Consider the following 20,798-nt stretch of genomic DNA (forward strand, 5'->3'; position numbering starts at 1 on the left):
GGCCACTGTAAATTTAAGGATGCAATTTGTAGAGCAATTTGTATATTAAGGAAGAGCAGTCACAATTGGCTTAGGCTAAAACCTAACTGATAAATGCAGAGATAAACTATAATGAAAGAAAGCGCTAAGCAGCATGAGTGTGAAAGAGAGGAGTGCAACTTGTATAGGTTTTTCCAGCTCAATGTTGCATGATGCTCGATCTGCCCTAAAACATTGTGCCAATTCTTGTCTGGGCTGCTAGATAGAGTGTGTAGTCTTGGAGAGAAATTGGCATGTCAAGACCCAGCCATAACTACCTATCGTTTAGGATCTCCCATTATCGTAGATGAAGATTGTATGAGGATTGAGAAAATGGGGATGGAAATAGAATAAAGCAAAATAAAAGCATTATTTTCAATGATGGGCTTCTGCACAGACCAGTGGTATAGTGTAACATCAACAAAGTCGGAATCAAAACCTGCATTTGTTTAACATCATTGATTATTTTCTGCAACTTATTTTCTTACAGAATCCCGCTCGCCACATGGAAGGTCAAATTTCAACCACAGAGATGAAAGGACTCTTAAAGCACATGAACGTTTGCAAAAAAGACTTAAAGATAGACAAGTGGGAGGACAGAAAGATAAACCTAATAGCCCCCCTTCTTCTCCACATAAAAGTAATTCAAGTTCACCTACAAATGTACAAAATGGATATGGAAAGGGACAAGCTACGTGTGGTGTCACAGGGGTTGCAACAGGGCCAGCTGGAGGTAAGAACTTGTAACTGTTTCCTTAGATACACTAGAAAAGTGCAAGCATGATGGTTGTTTGCGCAGCCGAACGGCTTCAGTAAATATTATGTTAGTAGAGTTCTCATGGCACAAGATGTTTACTGTGCAGTGGGATCTCTGGAAGTTCAAATACTTTGGTTTGCAAATAAACCCTTCTAAGATGGACTTAGAAATTGTTCTAAAATTTAGCAACCGGTTGGTGCTGCAGATTGTTATTAACAGTGAAACATTTTATAATCATTACTATTGTAATGACGTTTGAAATCTATAAAAAGTGTCGTGAAGTATGAATTGATTATACACATACACAGCTGTGCATTTGTTGCTCTTTTCCCACTGCAAACAGTAGGAGAAGTAAATGCCACCAGAATTTTATATATTTAAGCCAATTCATAAAGAAGAATAGCCCATTTAAAGCCATTCAATATAATACATCTAAAAGAATCATACCTTTTGTTGAATTCAAAATATGAACTGTATCTGTTCTAAACAGATTTCTTACACATGGTAATATGGGATTTCTGGTTGCTGCTAACACTTCATTCAAAATTATGTAGCAACAGTGTATTAAAATTACATGAGTATTCACTTTGAAGAGCAAGTGTCACCATCAGTAGCATTGGTCCTGTTTAGACAATGAATGAGAACTGTTGACTTACCAAGACTACCTCTGTGAGGGAACTGGTTTAACATATCATGGGAGCTCAATGGATTCATTATTACTGTATTGTGATAGAAGCAGAGCTCCATTATGCCCTAAACAGGAAAATTCTACATTATATCAGATTTTATGACTAGCTAGTTCAACAGCAAATATATTTTTAGAGTTAAAAACAAAAGAAATTAGAAGTTAATCTTGCAACTGTTTCACTTTTAAAAGGGATACCGATTGAAACTTGTTGGGGTTTGTATTGATGTTCAAAAGCCTAACAAGCTCTCAGCCAAAGGAATAATGTAGACTACAAAATTGCACTTCCTCGATTAAATACAAAGGACTTTGTTTTTGCATTGAGCAGGACTAAGAGTGAGATACGATTCTCTGCCTCCTTGCCCACTGAGCATTCAATATTCAGTTTTATTTCTATTAGATATTGTTAGCCTTACTATCAAGTATTTTTTGCTCAAAGTAGTACAGCAATAGTAGCATATCCCAAATGTATAGAAAAATACAGGTTCCAGTTTGGATGATGCGCTTAGTGTGTCAAATTGATGGAAAATAAAGAACAGTTTAATTTGGGGGGATTTGATGTTGACTCTTTTAGAACATAAGAACACAAGAAGTAAGAGCAGGAGTGGGCCATACAGCCCCTCGAGCCTGCTCCGCCATTCAATAAGATCATGGCTGATCATCGACCTCAACTCCACTTTCCCACCCGATCTCCATATCCCTTGATTCCCCTCAAGTCCAAAAACCTATCTATCTCAGCCTTGAATATAGAAGAATTTTACCAAATGTAACTGATTAGGATGAATGTGCATATAAATGGTGAGAGTCAGAACTCTAGAATTGGTTTCTAATGGTTGAATTGAGACCTTTTTTGAATTGCTAAACTCCAAAGATTGAAAGTGCATGTTGCTCACTGATGCAAATATCCTGCAAAAAAACTTGTGTATTGATCACACAGGATTGGTTAAAATCCTGCAGTCTCTTGCTGTGTACATAAGGGTAGGCAATGTCCAATGTTCACATCACAAGAATTTCCTTGAGGGAGCAAATCTAGGATGTATTCTTGCAAAGAGGAAGGATATCTTGACAGCCGCCTCCTTACTCATTCAAATTGGCAGCTTCTGATGAGTTCCACTCCCCAGTAATTGTGTCAAAGATAAAATGTTTTCTTACAGGAAGGTGCTATTTTTTGGAGTACTCAAAAGTGAGCCCTATCAGTATTGCCATTCTTGATTCTCATTCTGGGATCCACGAATATGCTGAGGATGAGATGGGATAACTAAATTGCACATGAATCAAAGTTGAGACAATAGGAATTTAAAAAAAAAAAGAGACATTCTCAGGATGTGGGCGTTGTTGGCACGGTCAGCATTTATTGCCCATCCCTAGTTTCACTGGAGAAGGTCCCTGGTGAGCCGCCTTGAATCGCTACAGTCCTTGTGGTGAAGATGCTCTCTCAATGCTGTTAGATAGAGACTTCCAAGATTTTGACTCTGTGACGATGAAGGAATGGCAATGTATGTCCAAGTCAGGATGGGAAATTAAATTTAATTCATGCTTTTCAAAATAATCATGTACTGCTTAAAAAAAATTAAAATCCACCCAGTTTTAATGATAAAATTGAAATCAAATTTACAAGTTGCCAAAACTTAGAGCTCCTTATTTGACACTGTTCCAATGAAAATATTTTCACTTGTTCCTTAGTCCTTACACCACCACCAGCCCCAGACAATTCTGCACTTGGATTGACCATTTTTTTGAGATGTTAGCTCAGGCCCTGTGACACTGTACTATAATCTCACTGAAACAATGCACTTTTTTCTTGACAATGTTTTACCCTTTGCTGACTGTTTGTTTGTTTCCTGGGCTCTGGTTACATGATCCACTCAAGTTCTTTACTGAACCTTGACGATGAGTATCAGCAGGCTATTTTGACAAATCAAAGCTGAGTCTGATCTTGTCCTCGTTCACGTGCACAATTGCAGGAAAGATTGTTATATAGAGATCAGGAGTCGAACCCTGGTTGATTTTTGCCCTTTTTAGCTTTAGGATGCTGAGGCCAATTGTAGAAACCCTACTTCCATCCCTTGTAAGATCAGCTAACAAACTAGCGATTGAACCTGGGCCTGTCTGGTCTCGTATGGGTCAGCTACTCTCTGAATAAACTTGCTGTGTCATCGAGAAACCTCCAATATATATAAAACCAATTAAAGAACACTTGTCTGTAGTTTAATTTCACTATTCTGCCTACCTTCCCTAATCTCTCTCCTAAGTTTAAAATTATAACATAGGTTAAAATTGCCTGGTCTTCTGTGCCTCTACTGACATGATCCACTTTAGAGGTGGGGCCATAATCTCTCATTCGGTTGGCTGAAAGGGTTGACTTTTTTTATTTGTTCATGGAATCTGGGCGAAGCTGGTAGGGCTGCATTTCTTGCCCGTTTCCATTTGCCCCGCGAAGGTGGACCTTCTTGAACTGCTACAGCCCTTGTGGTGATTGTGTTCCTACGATAGTGTGAGGTAGGGATTTTGATCCAGTGATGCTGAAAGAACAGCGATACATGTCCAAGTCAGGATGCTGTGTTATTTGGAGTAGAGCTTGAGGGTGACAGTGTTATCATGATATTGTTATTCTTGTCATTTGTGAAGGCAGCTGCTGCCAAATTAAGACACTTACAGATTCCCCTCAAAATTTGACAACACTTTTATAAAAAAATGATACAGAAATCCAAGATCACTCCAGGTATGTCATTACACTAATACATCTTTGACTTCAGTAACTCATCATACTTATGCTATGGTAGATAGATTCTTGGTAAGCAAGAGGGTGAAAAGTTATCGAGGGTAGGCGGGAATGTGGAGTAATCAAATCAGCCATGATCTTACTGAATGGCGGAGCAGGCTTGCAGGGCCTAATTCGTATGTTCGTATGCCCAGCTATAGTTTGTCATACTTAATGGTGATTATTATTTCATACAGACTGATATTGCCCCGCTCAGAAGAACTTGCTTGTTTACTATTAAAGAATATTAGCATTTATTCTGGAAATGTTAACTTTGCACACTCCTATACACATTTAAACTCTATATATACATTTGGAATATTTGTTTATAGATACATTGAATCCAATGGGTTATTTCTAATTATAATAGTGAGCATGGAGTCTTATCTTTGAGCAGTATGTGTAGCTGTAATAAAATTTGAATTTTAAGACCTAAAATGCAGGAACTATTTGAAATCTCAATGAATTTCTGTGTTTTTTATGTGTAGTTGCACAATTGGGATGAGTTTCTGCGGAGGGTCCGCTGTAACTTGGCAAAACTCCAGAAGAGCATGTGCACGCCGATTTTCTGAGGTTTCTGTGGCTCTTCTGTTGGAGTTAGAAGAAACCCCATGGAAATTCACCCCCTTAGTATCTAGTTGATTTTCATTTTGGCAACGTTGAAAATATTATTCTATCATTAAAAGAATGTGTTTATTGGCTACTTATAACCTTTAACTGCACATGACATTATTTTGTTTTGAAAGGGATGGTAGAAACAGCAAGTAAACACTTCCAAACCTATAAAAATTGATGTGTATTTTTCAAATTCTTTCAATTCAGTAGTATATAACCCTGTACAGGACAGTACATTCTGTGGGCAGTAGAAGCATTACACAGAGGACTACTATGAATCAAAAGTGCTGTTAAAAGAGGAAGCTGCTGTTGGTTAAATTATTTAATCCAGTTTCTTGAGGCTTGAAGAAAGAAATATGAGCCAAGTTATTTTAATTCTGTGACTACTCTGCAAGGAGGAGGTTTAAGTTATTGTGCTGTCTGCATCTATTCACTATATTTTCATTTCTATGGCAAAGTTGCTTTAGTAGATTATTAGTAGACTTAAGTGCAATTTCCTATAATCTGCTGCTCTTTTTGGTAATGGATGTGCTGGGAACTTTGTTTGTTTCAGTGGTTGTATGTGCAACCTCTGAAGCAACACCTCTCAGTACAGTATATTAAAATCTTCCATTTGGATTTTCATTAATTATGAGAAATTTCTTTCATTACTTTTTGGGTTCTGTTTATTTCCCATGAACTCCCATTTTCAAACCTGTAGCTGAAATACTCTCCATCTTGTAATTTATATGTCAACTCAAAAAAAAGGCTAAGTGGTCAATAAACTTGATTGTTTTCTCCCTATCTCAAACTCTTGATTCCTTTCACAAATGGATTTGTGGAAAATACGTCAATATGTCATTTTCTTGAGCACTGGTCGTTTGAAGAACAAAACTTTTTTTTCCCCAAAGTTATTACATGCCTGCTTCTTAAACCCCAGGGATGGAATATTACTCCTTAGAGTCAGTTATGGTAGCAAATTTTGGAAATGGAAATCATGTGTATCCAGAAGATCACCTGCAAATGGAACAGCTTTAACTAACGCATATACCAGTGTTTAAAAGAAATACTTACATTCATGTAGAACCTTATCACGTCTGTCAGCAATACATCAAAGGACTTCACATATATTAAATTAATTTGAAGTGTAGAGACTGTTATGTAGGCAAAAGTAGTACACAGCAAGATCCCGTAAACAGCAGTAAGATGAACGATCAGTTCATTTGTTATTAGCGTTGTTTGAGGGAAGAATATTAGCTAAGTCACTGGGTGAACTCCCTACTCCTCTTCAACTTGTGCTCTAAGTGGATTGTTTTTTAATTGAACCACCAGAAATGGCAGACGAGGCCTCAGTTTAATTTCTTGTCTGGAGGACAGCACTTCTGACCATACAGTCCTCCCTCAGTATTGGACGAATGCTTAGATTATGTGTTGAACTCTTGGAGTAGGGCTTAAACTGACAACTTTCTAACTCGGGCGAGTGTTTTTAACTGAGCCAAGCTGTGTAAATCTAGTCGCCCAACTCCTATAAAAGGACTAAAGCCACTGAGGTGCCAGTGGGCCATCATCTGACTAGCATGAACTTTTCTGCTATTTTGAGTCTTTCCACGGGCTATTTGCACTTTTATTTCAACAGGCAAAGGTCTTTTTTTTGCCTCTCCTGGTTTGTGGGGGTGAGTTGTGTGAAGTGTCTAGTTCTGATGCTCCAGCCATCGTGGTGTGTGGGGCAGGCTTGATGGACCAGTTGGTCCTTTTCCTGCCTGTCAATTTCATGTGTTTAGGCAAGTCAGTTTCTACTAATTATTTAGCTGTAATTGCCACACACAGCGTTAAACACAAGCATTTGTAGTTATGTATATTATTAATGATATAAACTAGCAGTGATATCCCTACATCACACAATTTACTTTTTTTTAATTTCCAAAGGCGATTACGTTTTTTTAAAAATTTAAACAATATATCCCCTGGTGGTTCAGCTGGTTGTGATGGTAGGTAACTGAGTCATAGGGATAAGAATTTTTTTTTAAACTTGCATTTATATAGCACCTTTCACATCCTCCAAGTGCTTCATGGGTAATTCATTACTTTTGATGTGTAGTCACTTTTGTTTTGTAGGCAGACTTGGCAGTCAATTTTGCACACTGCCAGGTCTCAAACGGTAAATGAGATGAGTAACCAATTAATCTAGTTTGGCAGTACTGGTTGAGGGATGAATGTTAGTCAGGCCACCAGGAGAATTCCCTGCTCCACATGAACAGGCAAGCAGGGCGTTGGTTTAACATCTCATTTGAAAGAAGGAAGTTTCTTGGTGCTATCGCCAGTTGGTGCTGAATTAGCTTAGTTCGACCATGGTACCAGTAGGGGCACGACAATCAACTTACTCCCTATAACTCCACTGGTCAGGCAGGCAGCTTGATGCCTTAAGGTACCCACTCCATTAGATTGTAAAGAGTCCAATTGGAGAGTGGTTCCCTCATTTATTGGGAAAAAGATTACTGTTACAAGAAGTTTTTTTAACTTGCTCAGTCTTGTTATTAGAAACAGCACACTAAGTTGTGGTTTTCTGTGAGCTTTGCTATACATTGTACAGAAATTGCACATTACATTAGGGCACACAAAGGTGAATTAATATTCATCAGGGTGGTGGTCCCTGAAACAAAGTTCTTTCCTGTTAATGCAGGCTGGATGCAAGGTATTATGTTCCATTTATCATACATAGACTAAGTGAAAGGTTAAACCGTTCTGCCGTCATCAAAAATTGCCAGCATTGTTATTCAGTAGCACCTTGCTGTATAAGATTTCATTCTATTCAATTTGCCCAGTGTGTCATAGAGACTAAGCAAAGTCTCCATTCTCCACTAAAGCATTCTAAGCAATTGATAAACTCTGAATGGCTTCTGATCTGAGGTAATTGAGATGTAGCCATCTTTTGCCTTCCTTAAATGATGCCAGATTGTATTCCCCCAGGTAGAAAGTCAGCTTTAGTATCACGACCAAGAGCTACAGAGTTTTTTTTAAGTCAATGCTAGGTAGTTGGGTTAGATTGAGCTTAAAGTAAACCTATGTTTAAAATCTGTGCTTGGAGAGTAAGCGAGCATTGTCTTTGATTTACCAAAGAGAGTAAATAAATATATATCTCGCTGTTTGCTGTTCATTTATCTACTTCATGTAAGTAAAACAACTTGCTGGTCCAAAGTTTGTGTTTTGATTTGGTAGAATATGTATCCAAACTGCTGTTTACAGATAGAGAATCATGTGATGGCATATGATATATTCCAGTAGCCAATGTACAGAGTAGATTGTTACAATCCCTAGATCTTGCTACAATTTAGATGTTGGACAGTAAACCGTGTATTCCAAATCATAGGGGAGCAGGGCCTACTTAACAGGAGTGACTGGTGAGGCTGAACCGGAGAAATTATCTGGCATAAAATCCCACAAACATGACCAGTTACACTTGACATTTGAATCATGTAGTCCATAGGGCCAGGTTAGGAAACCTAATCTAATTAGTTTCTGAGCATAAACAAATGATATGCTGCTCGCCATTCAGACTAAAAAAAAAAGCAGCATCCTGTAACCAAACTGAACAAAAATGGTTTGTATAAATGTTAAACATTTTAAGCATCTGTTTCAAAGTGTACTGTAATTTATTAAAATGGTGCAATACATAATAATATGGTGGATCTTATAAAATGAAATAATTTTAAAACATAATTCAAATGCAGGATTACCATAAAATTATAATGATTGTTGAGGTCATACTGTGTTTCACTGCATTTTACTTTGTTTTGTAACTAGTCTCTCTGTGCTTTTTAAAATTCTCAGATTCAGATTTAGAAACAAAATCATTACAAGAACTTCTTTCTAGCATTACTAAGCCTGTGGTAAGTAACCTCGAGATTAGAGGGCCTCTTTTTAAATAAAAACTCGGACTTGGTGTATTGTTCCGCGTGATGGCTGTCTGAATAATGTGCCATGCCCACAAACCACAGTAGACCCAGGATCAATCCCTGGTTTGTGCTTTGATCATTAATTCTAATGGTGTTGCAGTTGTCTTCAATGTTCCTGGGTTAGGAAATGGAAATCTTCCCACACCTGCCTGCTATCTGGTATCCTTCTCTCTGTGTGTGTTGTGTGTGTGTGTCATTCCCTCTCCTCAAGTGCGGTCCCCTTTTCTCTTTCAAAATTGCTGTCATCATCTCTTTTAATAAAAAATTTAAAAAAAATACCACCCTTCTGTCCTTGCAAACTTCCACCCCATCTCCTTTCCTTGCCCTAGTCTCTGAAGGTGTTGTCATCTCCCAAATCCATGCCCATCTTCCACAACAAAATGTTTAAAATCTCAAATCCGGTTTCTGTCCTTGTCACAGCACTGAAACGGCCTGAATCAGAATCACAAATGGCATCCTTTGTGACTGGTGCATTATCCCTCCTAAAGATTCACCAGGCTGATACCTGGGATGGCAGGAATGACGTATGAGGAGAGATTGTGTCGATTGGGCTTATACTCACTGGAGTTTAGAAGATTGAGAGGGGATCTCATCGAAACCTATAAAATTCTGTCAGGCCTGGACAGACTAGATGCAGGAAGGATGTTTATGATGGCCGGGGAGTCCAGAACCAGGGGTCATAGTCTAAGGATAAGGGGTAAGCCATTTAGGACTGAAATGAGGAATTTCTTCACCCAGAGCGTGGTGAACCTGTGGAATTCTCTGCCACAGAGGGTGGTGGAGGCCAGTTCATTAAATATATTCAAAAAAGAGTTGGATATATTTCTTAAGGCTAAAGGGATCAAGGGATATGGGGAGAAGGCAGGGACAGGGTACTGAATTTGGATGATCAGCCATGATCTCATTGAATGGCGGAGCAGGCTCGAAGGGCCGACTGGCCTACTCCTGCTCCTATCTTCTACGTAAACCCCTCTGCAGCCTTTGACACAGTCGACAACACCATCTTCTTCCATCGCCTCTCTGTTGTCCAGCACAGTGGGACTATCCTTGATTTGTTCCACTCTTTCCTATCCAATCATAGTCAGAGCATCTCTAACAATAGCTTCTCATCCCACCCTTGCTGTGTTAATGCTAGACTTCAAGGATCTATCCTTGGACCCCTCCTCTTCCTCATCTACATGCTGCTCCTTGTCAACATCATCCGAAGACATGAGGACATCTTCCGCGTGTACGCTGATAACACCCAGTTCTTCCTCTCCTCCACCTGTCTCAATCCCTACACTGCTTTGTTGTCGGATTACTTGTCCTACATCCAGTCTTGGATGAAATGCAGTTTCCTTCAGTAAGACCTAAGCTATAGTTTTCATCCTTATCACAAACTCCATTCTTTTACCTCAGATTCCATGCCCCTCCCCTGCCACTATGTTGGGTTGAACCAGACTATTCGCAAACCTGGCATCCTATTCAACAATGAGATGAGCTTCTGACCCATATCCTTGTCATCACAAAGGACTCCTACTTCAACCTCTAACATCGTTTGCCTCTGCTCCTGCCTCAGCCCATCTGCCGCTGATGCCTTCCCCCAACACCTCATTTAAATTTCTCATTCTCGTGTTTAATTTCTTCGTGGCCTTGCCCTTCCCTGTCTCTGTAATCACCTCCAGCCCTACAATTTCTCTAAAAACTGATTCCTTGTACATCTCTTTTCCCCCCCCCTCCACCCCCCGCTTCACCCCATCGTTAACAAGCCCTACACTCTGGAATTTCCTCTCTAAACTCCCAGCCTCTCCACCTCCCTTTTCTTTGACTGAGCTTTTGGTCACCTAATTATCTCCTCCTTTGATTCTGCATTTCTGTTTGATTATGCCTCAATGAAGTGCCTTGGGACATTTTTCTATATTCAAGGCGCTATATAAATGCAACTTGTTGCCGACTGTGCTGTAGAAGCTACTATCCTGTTAAATTTACATGTCCATTTTTAATCATGTTTGTGATTTCAGGTATCTGAAATTAAAGGAAAATCAGCTGTCTTGTCCTGGACTCCACCCTCAAGTTCAGTGGAGGGGGAAGATAATGCTGATCAGTTACCAACAAGCTGTAGTTATGAGGTTGCAATATCAAATAGTGGAAAAAGTGGGAAATTCAAAGTGTTTTATAAGTAAGTGTGTTGGTTTGATTCTTTCTGTTCACTTGTTTTCATTTTTTTGTGTGCTGATTAAAATGTCACTTTTGGCACCCAGTATTGGTGTTGGGGCACTCCCTGGTCAGCTGTAGAAGGCTAAAAACTGCAGACTAAAGCTCACTCCACTCTTGCACAATGCTCGGAAGACCAGTTTTTCTACAGCCGAAGAGTGAGATTGTCCATAGTTAAGTACAATTTGGTTGTGCATATTGGGCCCACACCAACTGGGAACTGGGTTGAGAATGCCATAACCCATTTTGCATAGGAACCCACAGCTCCGAGCCAGAAGAAATAGATCCTATTAGCTTGGACTAGATTTGAGCCCAGGTGTGAAAGGGCAGTATACTAACCCAAACCATTGCCCAGTTCTATATGCTAAACATCTAGGCCTAGAAATTCGGTGGGCTGCGCCACCAGTTAGTGCCTAAAGAGGGCACTCAGTGGCTTTAGCGCCACTGGCCACGCCTCCCGCGATATTTAGCTGGGGCGCTAATGGCGGCGTTAGCCTGTTGCACTGCGCCGCCACCGATGACGTAATTGGTGTGCGCAGCGCCCCGCTACCGCCCCGATCTCGATATTCGGTAGTGCCCGCCTCTGTAGCGCCGTTCACAAATCGCGCCCGGTTCACGGGGCCTACCTGTGGCGGCAGTGGCGCAAATTAAGGTGGAGGTGCGGGGTGGCCGTTTTTTTCGGCGGCCGCCTGCCAGCACCTCCGTCCCCGGCCTCCTGATCTCCCCCCGTGGCAGTGCCGGCTGTTTTCCGAGAGCCCGGCACTTCTCCTCGGTGCCGGGCTCTTTTGCCGGCACTTGCGATCTCTGATCGCGCTGGTGCAGGCCCCTCCCCCTTAAGAATGGGAGGAAGGCCTGTAGTACCGCAGCGCGCTGTGCGGCACGTTGCGCTGAGATATTCAGTTTCAGCGCCCTAAGAGGGACGCGGAGCGCCTCGAGCCTCGCCCCGTGTCCCTCTTGGGGCGCTCAAGCTGAATTTCCGGCGGTCGCAACTGCTCCGATCGCTGCGCTAATTCCGGCGCCCAGGTGAGCTTGGCGCCCTGTTTGCTGCTCCATTGAATTTCTCCCCCCTAATGTTTGAAATCCTAGGTCTTAAGCAAGAAGACAAAAATAAAAATGTGAAGTTGGACTCCCAGTAGTTAATTTTGTTCTGGTGGCTTTTGCAAATTTTGTTCCGTTTTAAAGCTGATTCAAAAGAGAGCAAATGGGATTTGGTAAGCGACCGAAGTATACTTTGTGATCAGCAAAATGTAATAGATACAAGTTGCACCTTGAAAGCATGAACACTCGCAAATTACGGACAGCCGTCAATGCACCAAATCTGTTTGCAACTGAAACATGGGACACGCAGGTAAGTGCGAGGTGACAGCGGGTGAAAAAATGGGCTTTTGTGTAATGGAGATTTCTTCACCCAGCATCCACAGCGACAGAGAAACGGCTCTATCTCAGGAATTGAATGCTTGCACGGCTCTATCCCAGGGATAAAGGGATTCTCTGCTGCTATGGATGCTGGGTAAAGAACTCTTCATTCCACAAAAGCTGGGAACTGCACCGGAATGCAAAATGGGGTTTGGGTCACCAGGGTGCTTCCTCTAGATTATTTATGTGGTAATCATAGCATTAAATTTTCCACCGTAGTGCACCCCTCCCCGCTCCGTGACGTCACCTGACCCCCGCCGCAGAGAGCCTCAACTGTGTCAAGCTCAATCAGGAGGGGGCTGGAGAGTTGGGAATCGTGGGTGTTGACATTTGGGGGTGGGGGTTACTCTGAAATTGGGAGGGGGCTCTGAAATCAGAGGCAGGAAGAGATAAATACTGGGGCATGGTGTCTCGGAGCGAAGAAGGAAGAGATGGCAACGGGATCGAGATGGAGACTAGGAATCGGGAGATTGGAGCAAAAATGGTGGCGGCGTGGGACACTGTCATTCTCTGCAGAGCCAGAAGCAGCAACACCACCATGGAGCTGGAGCAGCACTGAGGGGAGCAGCCAGTAAAGTGGAAGAACCAAGAGGGTAGGCAGGAGGAAGGTTCTTAAACTGAGTGCGATTAGACTGTGGGATCTTTCACCACATGTGGCTATTGAGGTAGAGACTAATATTTAATATGAAAAGTAAGGGGATAAATATCTGAAAAGGAGGAATATAAAAGGATCTGGGGGTTACAGGAGAGAGCGCCAGCAGCAAGGGCTCAAGGCCTCCTCCTGTGCTGTACTTCCTCAGTTTCCCGTCTTCGCCTACGCACGGGTGGCCTCTTCGTTCTTAGAACTTCTCACACAACAGTGCAGGCTGCCAACGTAACAGATCCCTGAATCAAGACATCCCTCAATGGATGGAATGAACTGGGAAACCTAATGAACAAAAAATAGAACTGAAATCACATCCTGCTGGCAGGGCTCCAGAATTAGGTATGGTCCCAGGTGAGAGCCAAAAAGGGAAAGCATGCTGCAAGAGATGCCCCGAATCCAGAGATATTTGGCTTACCCAGTTTACTGTACATACAGTGACTGTTTTGAAAATAAGGACACCTGCAAATAAAGGAAACCTGATGGAAGTCCCTTAGATGTCTCTAATTTACAGGTTTCACTATTTTCAAAATTATATAAAAAAATAAAATGCTGGTTTTGTTTGGAAGGAGTTATACAAAACAGTTCATCGGATTTCCTGTGGTATGGTGATAGATGACATTTTTGACATTTACAACTTGGATATGGAATGTTAGGAAATACTGTTTCCAACTGGATCAGGAGAAAGAGCAGGGAATTACAATTTAAGATCTGTTTTTTGATTTCAGTGGCGAAGAAACAACAGTTACCATATCTGAACTGCGACCAGCCACAGATTACCACGTTAGGTACAAACCTATTCATTTTTCATGTATGATTTTCATGCTGTTTTCTACACCCGTTGTCATTTAAAATTAACATGATCATTAATGATGAATCTCCTGATGGATTGATACAAGGTAAGAGAGGTTTCTGGTTAGCAAGTTTTTTTTTGTAAAAAATGCCAAGAATAAACCACAGAGCACTTGATCATTTATATGGATAGTCCTGCATATCGAACCATAAATAACTGCAATGTTGTAATCTGATCTAGGTTTGGTTAATAAGTGATATTCAAGCAGTTTTCATCATTTGAACTCTGATACTAGATTAGTCTTAAAACCACTCCTTAGTATCTCATTTCTAATAATTTTTCTAATACACCCTTTCCCCTCAAAAAATGTGGTACAGTTCCATTAGAGGCTATTCTTCATAGAAACATAGAAGATAGGAGCAGGAGTAGGCAATTCGGCCCCTCGAGCCTGCTCCGCCATTCAATGCGATCATAGCTGATCATCTAAATTCAGTACCCTGTCCCTTTTTTCTCCCCATATCCCTTGATCCCCTTAGCCTTAAGAAATATATCTAACTCCTTCTTGAATATATTTAATGAATTGGCCTCAACTGTCTTCTGTGGTAGCGAATTCCACAGGTTCACCATTCTCTGGGTGAAGAAATTCCTCCTCATCTCAGTCCTAAATGGCTTACCCCTTATCCTTAGACTGTGACCCCTGGTTCTGGACTCCCCCACCATCGGGAACAGCCTTCCTGCATCTAGTCTGTCTAGTCCTGTTAGAATTTCATAAGTTTCAATGAGATCCCCTCTCACTCTTCTAAACTCTAGCGAATATAAGCCTAATCGACCCAATCTCTCTTCATACGTCATTCCTGCCATCCCAGGTATCAGTCTGGTGAATCTTCGCTGCACTCCCTCCATGGCAAGAACATCCTTCCTTAGATAAGGCGGCCAAAACTGCACACAATACTCAAGGTGTGGTCTCACCAAGGCCCTGTACAACTGCAGCAAGACATCCTTGCTCCTGTACTCGAATCCTCTTGCTATGAAGGCCAGCATACCATTTGCCTTCTTAACCGCCTGCTGCACCTGCGTGCCTACCTTCAGCGACTGGTGCGCAAGGACACCCAGGTCTCGTTGCGCTTCCCCTTTTCCCAATCTATTGCTGTTCAGATAATCTGCCTTCCTGTTTTTGCCATCAAAGTGGATAACCTCGCATTTATCCACATCTGCCATGCATCTGCCCAATCGCCCAACCTGTCCCAATCGTACTGGAATTTCTCTGCATCCTCCTCACAGCACACACGCCCACCCAGCTTTGTGTCATCTGCAAACTTGGAGATATTACATCTAGTTCCCTCGTCTAGATCATTAATATATATTGTGAATAACTGGGGTCCTAGTACCGATCCCTGCGGTACCCCACTAGTCACTGCCTGCCACTCGGAAAAAGACCAATTTATTCCAACTCTTTGCTTTCTGTCTGCCAACCAATTTTCTATCCAAGTCAGTACCTTACCCCCAATCTCATGTGCTTTAACTTTGCACGCTAGTCTCTTATGCGGGACCTTATCGAAAGCCTTCTGAAAGTACAAATACACCACATCCACTGGTTCTCCCTTATTTATTCTACCGGTTACATCCTCAAAAAAATTCCAGTAGATTAGTCAAGCATGATTTACCTTTTGTAAATCCATGTTGACTTTGTCCGATCCTGTCACTGTTTTCCAAGTGCTCTGCTATTACATCTTTTATAATGGACTCTAGCATTTTCCCCACTACCGATGTCAGGCTTACCGGTCTATAATTCCCCGTTTTTTCTCTACCACCTTTTTTAAATAGTGGGGTTACATTAGCTACCCTCCAATCCATGGGAACTGTTCTAGAGTCTATCGAATTTTGGAAGATGACCAGCAATGCATCTACTATTTCTAGGGCCACTTCCTTAAGTACCCTAGAATGTAGATTATCAGGCCCTGGGGATTTATCGGCCTTCAATCCCATCAATTTCCCTACAAATACTGATTTCATTCAGTTCCTCCCTCTCATTAGACCCTATGTTCCCCAACATCTCTGGGAGTTGATTTGTGTCCTCCTTTGTGAAGACAGAACCAAAGTATGTATTTAATTGGTCTGCCATGTCTTTATTCCCCATTATAAGTTCCCCTGATTCTGACTGCAAGGGACCTACACTTGACTTTACCAATCTTTTTTTCTTCACATATCTATAGAAGCTTTTACAGTCAGTTTTTATGTTCCCTGCAAGCTTACTCTCATACTCTATTTTCCCCCTCTTAATTAATCCCTTTGTCCTCCTTTGCTGAATCCTAAACTGCTCCCAATCCTCAGGTTTGCTGCTTTTTCTGGCCAATTTATATATCCTTTCCTTCGATCTTATGCTATCCCTAATTTCCCTTGTTAGCCAATGTTGAGTCACCTTTTCTGTTTTATTTTTATGCCAAACAGGGATGAACAAATTCTGTAGTTCCTCCATGCGATCTTTAAATGTTTGCCATTGCCTATTCACCGTCAACCCTTTTAAGTAACATTCCCCAATCCCCATCCTAGCCAACTTGCACCTCATACCATCGTAGTTTCCTTTATTTAAATCCAGTACCCAAGTCTCTGAATCAACTACTTCGAATTCTTCATTAAGATGGAGAGCGATCATATTATGATCGCTCCTCCCCAAGGGGTCTCTCACAACAAGATTGCTAATTAATCCTTTCTCATTACATAATACCCAGTCTAAGATGGCCTGATCTCTAGTTGGTTCCTCGACACATTGGTCCAGGAAACTATCCCGTATACACTCTAGGAATTCCTCTTTGTGTGAACCAGCTCTGTAATCTTGCTTGGCCATCAGAGATGACCCCAATCCTGTCATCACCCACCATCCAGATATGTGCACTTGCAGTAGACACTGGATCTCAACTTGGAGTGGAAACGTTGGCTGATTTTTTTTTTTCCTCTGGGACACAGTCTAATTGTGGGACCACGTTGTTGCCATGGCTGAGATTGGGTATATCACCAGGGACCAAGCGCTAAACCCGAGACATTCCTCTTCAGTATCACTCCATGGGGTACATTTACCCATTAAGCCATGAGGAGAGACCACATATATACAGTTTTTAGTCTGTTTTGCAGCTAAATTCTCAAATGCTTTGTTCATTATATATTACACTACATTCTGGTATTTAACTGGTTAAACCAACTCGTCACATGCTATCCATATTAATGAGCGTTGTTACACAAAGATAATTACAAATCTAAACAGGATTAGGTTTGTAATTTGGTTAAGTATGCAATTGATATACATATGATTCCAGTCAGTCCTACCCACTTGTGTTGAACTTGTTTACATCACCCTCCCACTTACATCGACAAGAAAAGTGAAGTCGCAGTCCCTTCTCTGCACACTAATACCAAATGTTTACTGTGTATATCGACATAAACTCTGGCACCTTAATGCGACAAAATTTGAAGTACCTAACCGTATTAAAGGCTGCCTATTTATTACCACTTGTCAACAGGCCCTTATCGTCATGTGTGGCACGTGAGTTTGTGTAACATATGTTTATTGCGCCGATAAATTAGCCCTGTTGCAAGTACCAATGTGCAGTGCTGTACAGTGGGCACAGCTTTGGTTTGCCCCACAATACTCAGCTACTCATCTGAGCTGTGCCAGAGGCCGACATCTCCTCACAAGGGATATACTGCCTGGAGTTGTATCATGCTGGCCAGAGAGAGACTAGGCTGCCCACTGACTTACCATAAATGTGGCAGACCTGTGGTTAAAAAAAAAAAATGAGGATTAATTTCTTCTCATTTGTCCATCCCAGGCTGATGGATAATAAAGTGAATAAATGAACGGACTTCCATCTTTTATCTTTCAATTTATTTTTTTCTTAGCACGGCATCAAAGTTCATATAAATACTATACTATCTGGTAGTGGTTCAGTCAGCAGTAAAGGTGCACTGTATGTTTATAACATTAATTATAGAATCATAGAATCAGAATGGTTACAGCATGGAAGAAGGCTAGTCCCACTCCTCCGCCCTTTTCCCCGTAGCCCTGAAAATTTCTTTCCATCAGATACTTATCCAACTCCCTTTTGAAAGCCGTGATTGAATCTGCCTCCACCACCCTTTCAGGCAGTGCATTCCAGATCTTAACCACTCACTGCGTAAAAGAGTTTTTTCTTACGTCACTTTTGGTTCTTTTGTCAATCACCTTAAATCTGTCCCCTCTGGTTCTCAATCCCTCTGCCAATGGGAACAGTTTCCCTCTATCTACTCTGTCCAGACCCCTCATGATTTTGAACACCTCTATCAAATCTCCTCTCAATCTTCTCTGCTCCAAGGAGAACAATCCCAGCTTCTCCAGTCTATCAACGTAACTGAAGTCCCTTATTCCTGGAATAATTCTCGTAAGTCTCTTCTGCACCCTCTCTAAGGCCTTCACATCCTTCCTAAAGTGTGGTGCCCAGAATTGGACACAATACTCCAGGTGGAGCCGAGCCAGTGTTTTATACAGGTTCTTCATAATTTCCACACTTTTGTACTCTATGCGCTGGATTTTGTCAATGAGGGCGTGATGGAGGCGGGATTCCCACTTTTTGGGTTGTAGTCCCGCCTCCATCGACTTGTGGCCAACCCACGCTATTTTCCCTTGATTGACCTTGTTAAGCCCGCCCAGCGGGCTCAGCAGGCCAATTAAGGGACACCTGGTTACTGGTGACGTCAGTGATTGACATTTTATCTGTCAAGAGCTTTTAACAGATGAAAAATCAGCGTTTGACAGCTCTGTGAAGCTGTCAAACACTGAAAATCTGTCTTCTAACTTGAGTCCTTCTACTCTGATTCAGTTAGAGATCTCTCCAGACCAGAAAGTAGAATGCTGCAGCTTTTGACTTTTCAGCAGTCATTCTGCTTTCTGTGCCGGTGAACTGAGGGACTCCAGAGAACTGAAGGAAGGAAGCCTGCAGGAGAAAGTAAAGGTAAGTAAAACTTATTAAAATACTTTACACTTACCTCACACACTTACCTCTGCACACATGCACCCATCACTCACCTGCACAACGGCCATCTCGACCCCTCCAACCCCTTCAGACCGACGGTCCGCCTCGCTAACTTGGCGTGGTTCGGAGCCATCGGGAAGCCCACACTTCAGGGCTAAAAATAGGGATTAGGCAAAAAACTGCCTGTTAATAAGCAGTTAATTGGCACTAATCCCCATCCCGCCTCGGAGGCGGCTCCCAGCACAGGTCGGATACCCGCCTCCTGGGACATTGGCACGGAGGCGGGATAGGTTCCTGCCCCCCGATTCTGCAATTTTCCCACCACTCCCGTCTCCAAATCCGCCTCCCCGGGTATGGAAATTTGAGCCCAATACCTCTACTTATGAAGTCCAGGTTCCCGTAAGCCTTTTTAACTGCTTTCTCAACCTGCCCTGCCACCTTCAACGATTTGTGCACACATACCCCCAGGTGTCTCTCTCTATGCACCCCCTTCAGGATTGTACCATTTAGTTTATATGTCTTCTCCTCATTCTTTCTACCAAAATGTATCACTTCACGCTTTTTTGCATTAAATTACATCTGCCACATGTCTGACCATTTCACCAGCCTGTCTGTCTTCCTGAAGTTTATCACTCTCCTCCTCACTGTACACTATACTTCCAAGCTTTGTATCATCTGCAAGTTTTGAAATTGTGCCCTGTGTACCCACGTCCAAGTCATTAATATATATCAAGAAAAGCAGTCGTCCTAGAACCGACACCTGGGGAACACCACTGTATACCTTCCTCCAGTCCGAAAAACAACCGTTCTTGAAATCCTACTCATTAGACTAAATCCTCTATTAAGTATGCTCTTGCAGAACTGTCCACATAACGGCTTTTGTGTTTTTGTCTGATAGAGTTTCAGCAATGTGTAATTCTGTGAAAGGGTCTACTTCAGAACCGGCAAGCTTTACCACAGAGATCAGTGAACCTGACTCTCCAGCTCCACCAAAATTAATTAATAGGACCAAAAACAGTCTGAGTTTGCAGTGGAAGGTATGAATTGCTAGAACTATCAGCAAATTATTTTCTGTTGGTTTGATTTCCAGGGCAGTGTTGGGGATGGTCCATTTTTTTAAAAATGGGTGTGTGGGGTGGGGGGGGGAGGGGGAGAATAAAATCAGTGGTTTTCAACCTTTCCTATGTGGGGTGTATTCCCTCAATATTAATACTCCTGGGGATCTCGTGCAAACATTCCCAGAATCCCCAATCTAATTTTTGAAACATGGTGTAAGCAACCCACAGGAAACGGTGTAATCGTGCAGAAAATATTTTTTATTAGTGTACAGCAACAGAAATAATATGCTAGTATGTTAATAAATCCAGTAAAATACAAAAATCTAAACACCTTTAATCTACTGGTTCTAATTTTTGTTGCAGGCACCCAATGACGGTGGTTCTAAAATCTCCAATTACCTTTTAGAATGGGATGAGGTGAGTGTTTTTCTTGTTTTTAAATGACAGTTCTCCTTATAAAAGGGTCAAAGTGTTGTAATACAGATAAAGCTGTAGTGGTAAATTTTCTGTAGCTGGGCATTAAATGGCTAAATAAAAATTGACTATAATAAACTTTCTTCATGTAGGGAAGGCATAACCATTTCAAGGAATGTTACTTTGGACATCAGAAGCAATACAAGCTGACTAAATTGTCCCCATCTATAGGATATACGTTCAGGCTAGCAGCTAAAAACGATATTGGACTGAGGTAAGTAACATCCATTTTGAAATGTGTGAATGGCTTCACTTCACTGGGAAAAGGAAAATCTGATTTAACTGTCATGTATAGTGGAAAACATTTTCCAGTTAGCTGCTGCTGTTAAAAGTCATATACTGGAAAGAAGGAACTTGAAGGTATGTGACATCACATGATGCCATATATCACTGTCGCTATCCTCTTTTATAATTGCACCTGCTCATTGCCTACAATGCTGAGTGGGGTAA

The 20,798-nt window shown here is 41.7% G+C and overlaps 1 protein-coding gene across 4 annotated transcripts in view; it reads left to right on the forward strand.

The window, feature by feature from the left end:
• Positions 1–20,798, forward strand: part of LOC147124979 (fibronectin type-III domain-containing protein 3A-like) — a 175,398-nt gene that overhangs the window by 114,844 nt on the left and 39,756 nt on the right. For all 4 annotated transcript variants that reach the window (XM_085995568.1, XM_085995578.1, XM_085995587.1 and 1 more), the window contains 7 exons: positions 509–751; positions 8,644–8,702; positions 10,769–10,926; positions 13,749–13,808; positions 19,715–19,853; positions 20,238–20,291; positions 20,441–20,562. In XM_085995568.1, coding sequence (XP_085851694.1) covers positions 509–751; positions 8,644–8,702; positions 10,769–10,926; positions 13,749–13,808; positions 19,715–19,853; positions 20,238–20,291; positions 20,441–20,562 — 835 coding nt within the window. The remainder of the gene's footprint in view (positions 1–508; positions 752–8,643; positions 8,703–10,768; positions 10,927–13,748; positions 13,809–19,714; positions 19,854–20,237; positions 20,292–20,440; positions 20,563–20,798) is intronic.

This window comes from Somniosus microcephalus, chromosome 1 (genome assembly GCF_052327205.1).
Source record: "Somniosus microcephalus isolate GS21.2 chromosome 1, FLI_Smic_1.0, whole genome shotgun sequence".
NCBI lineage: Eukaryota > Metazoa > Chordata > Chondrichthyes > Squaliformes > Somniosidae > Somniosus > Somniosus microcephalus.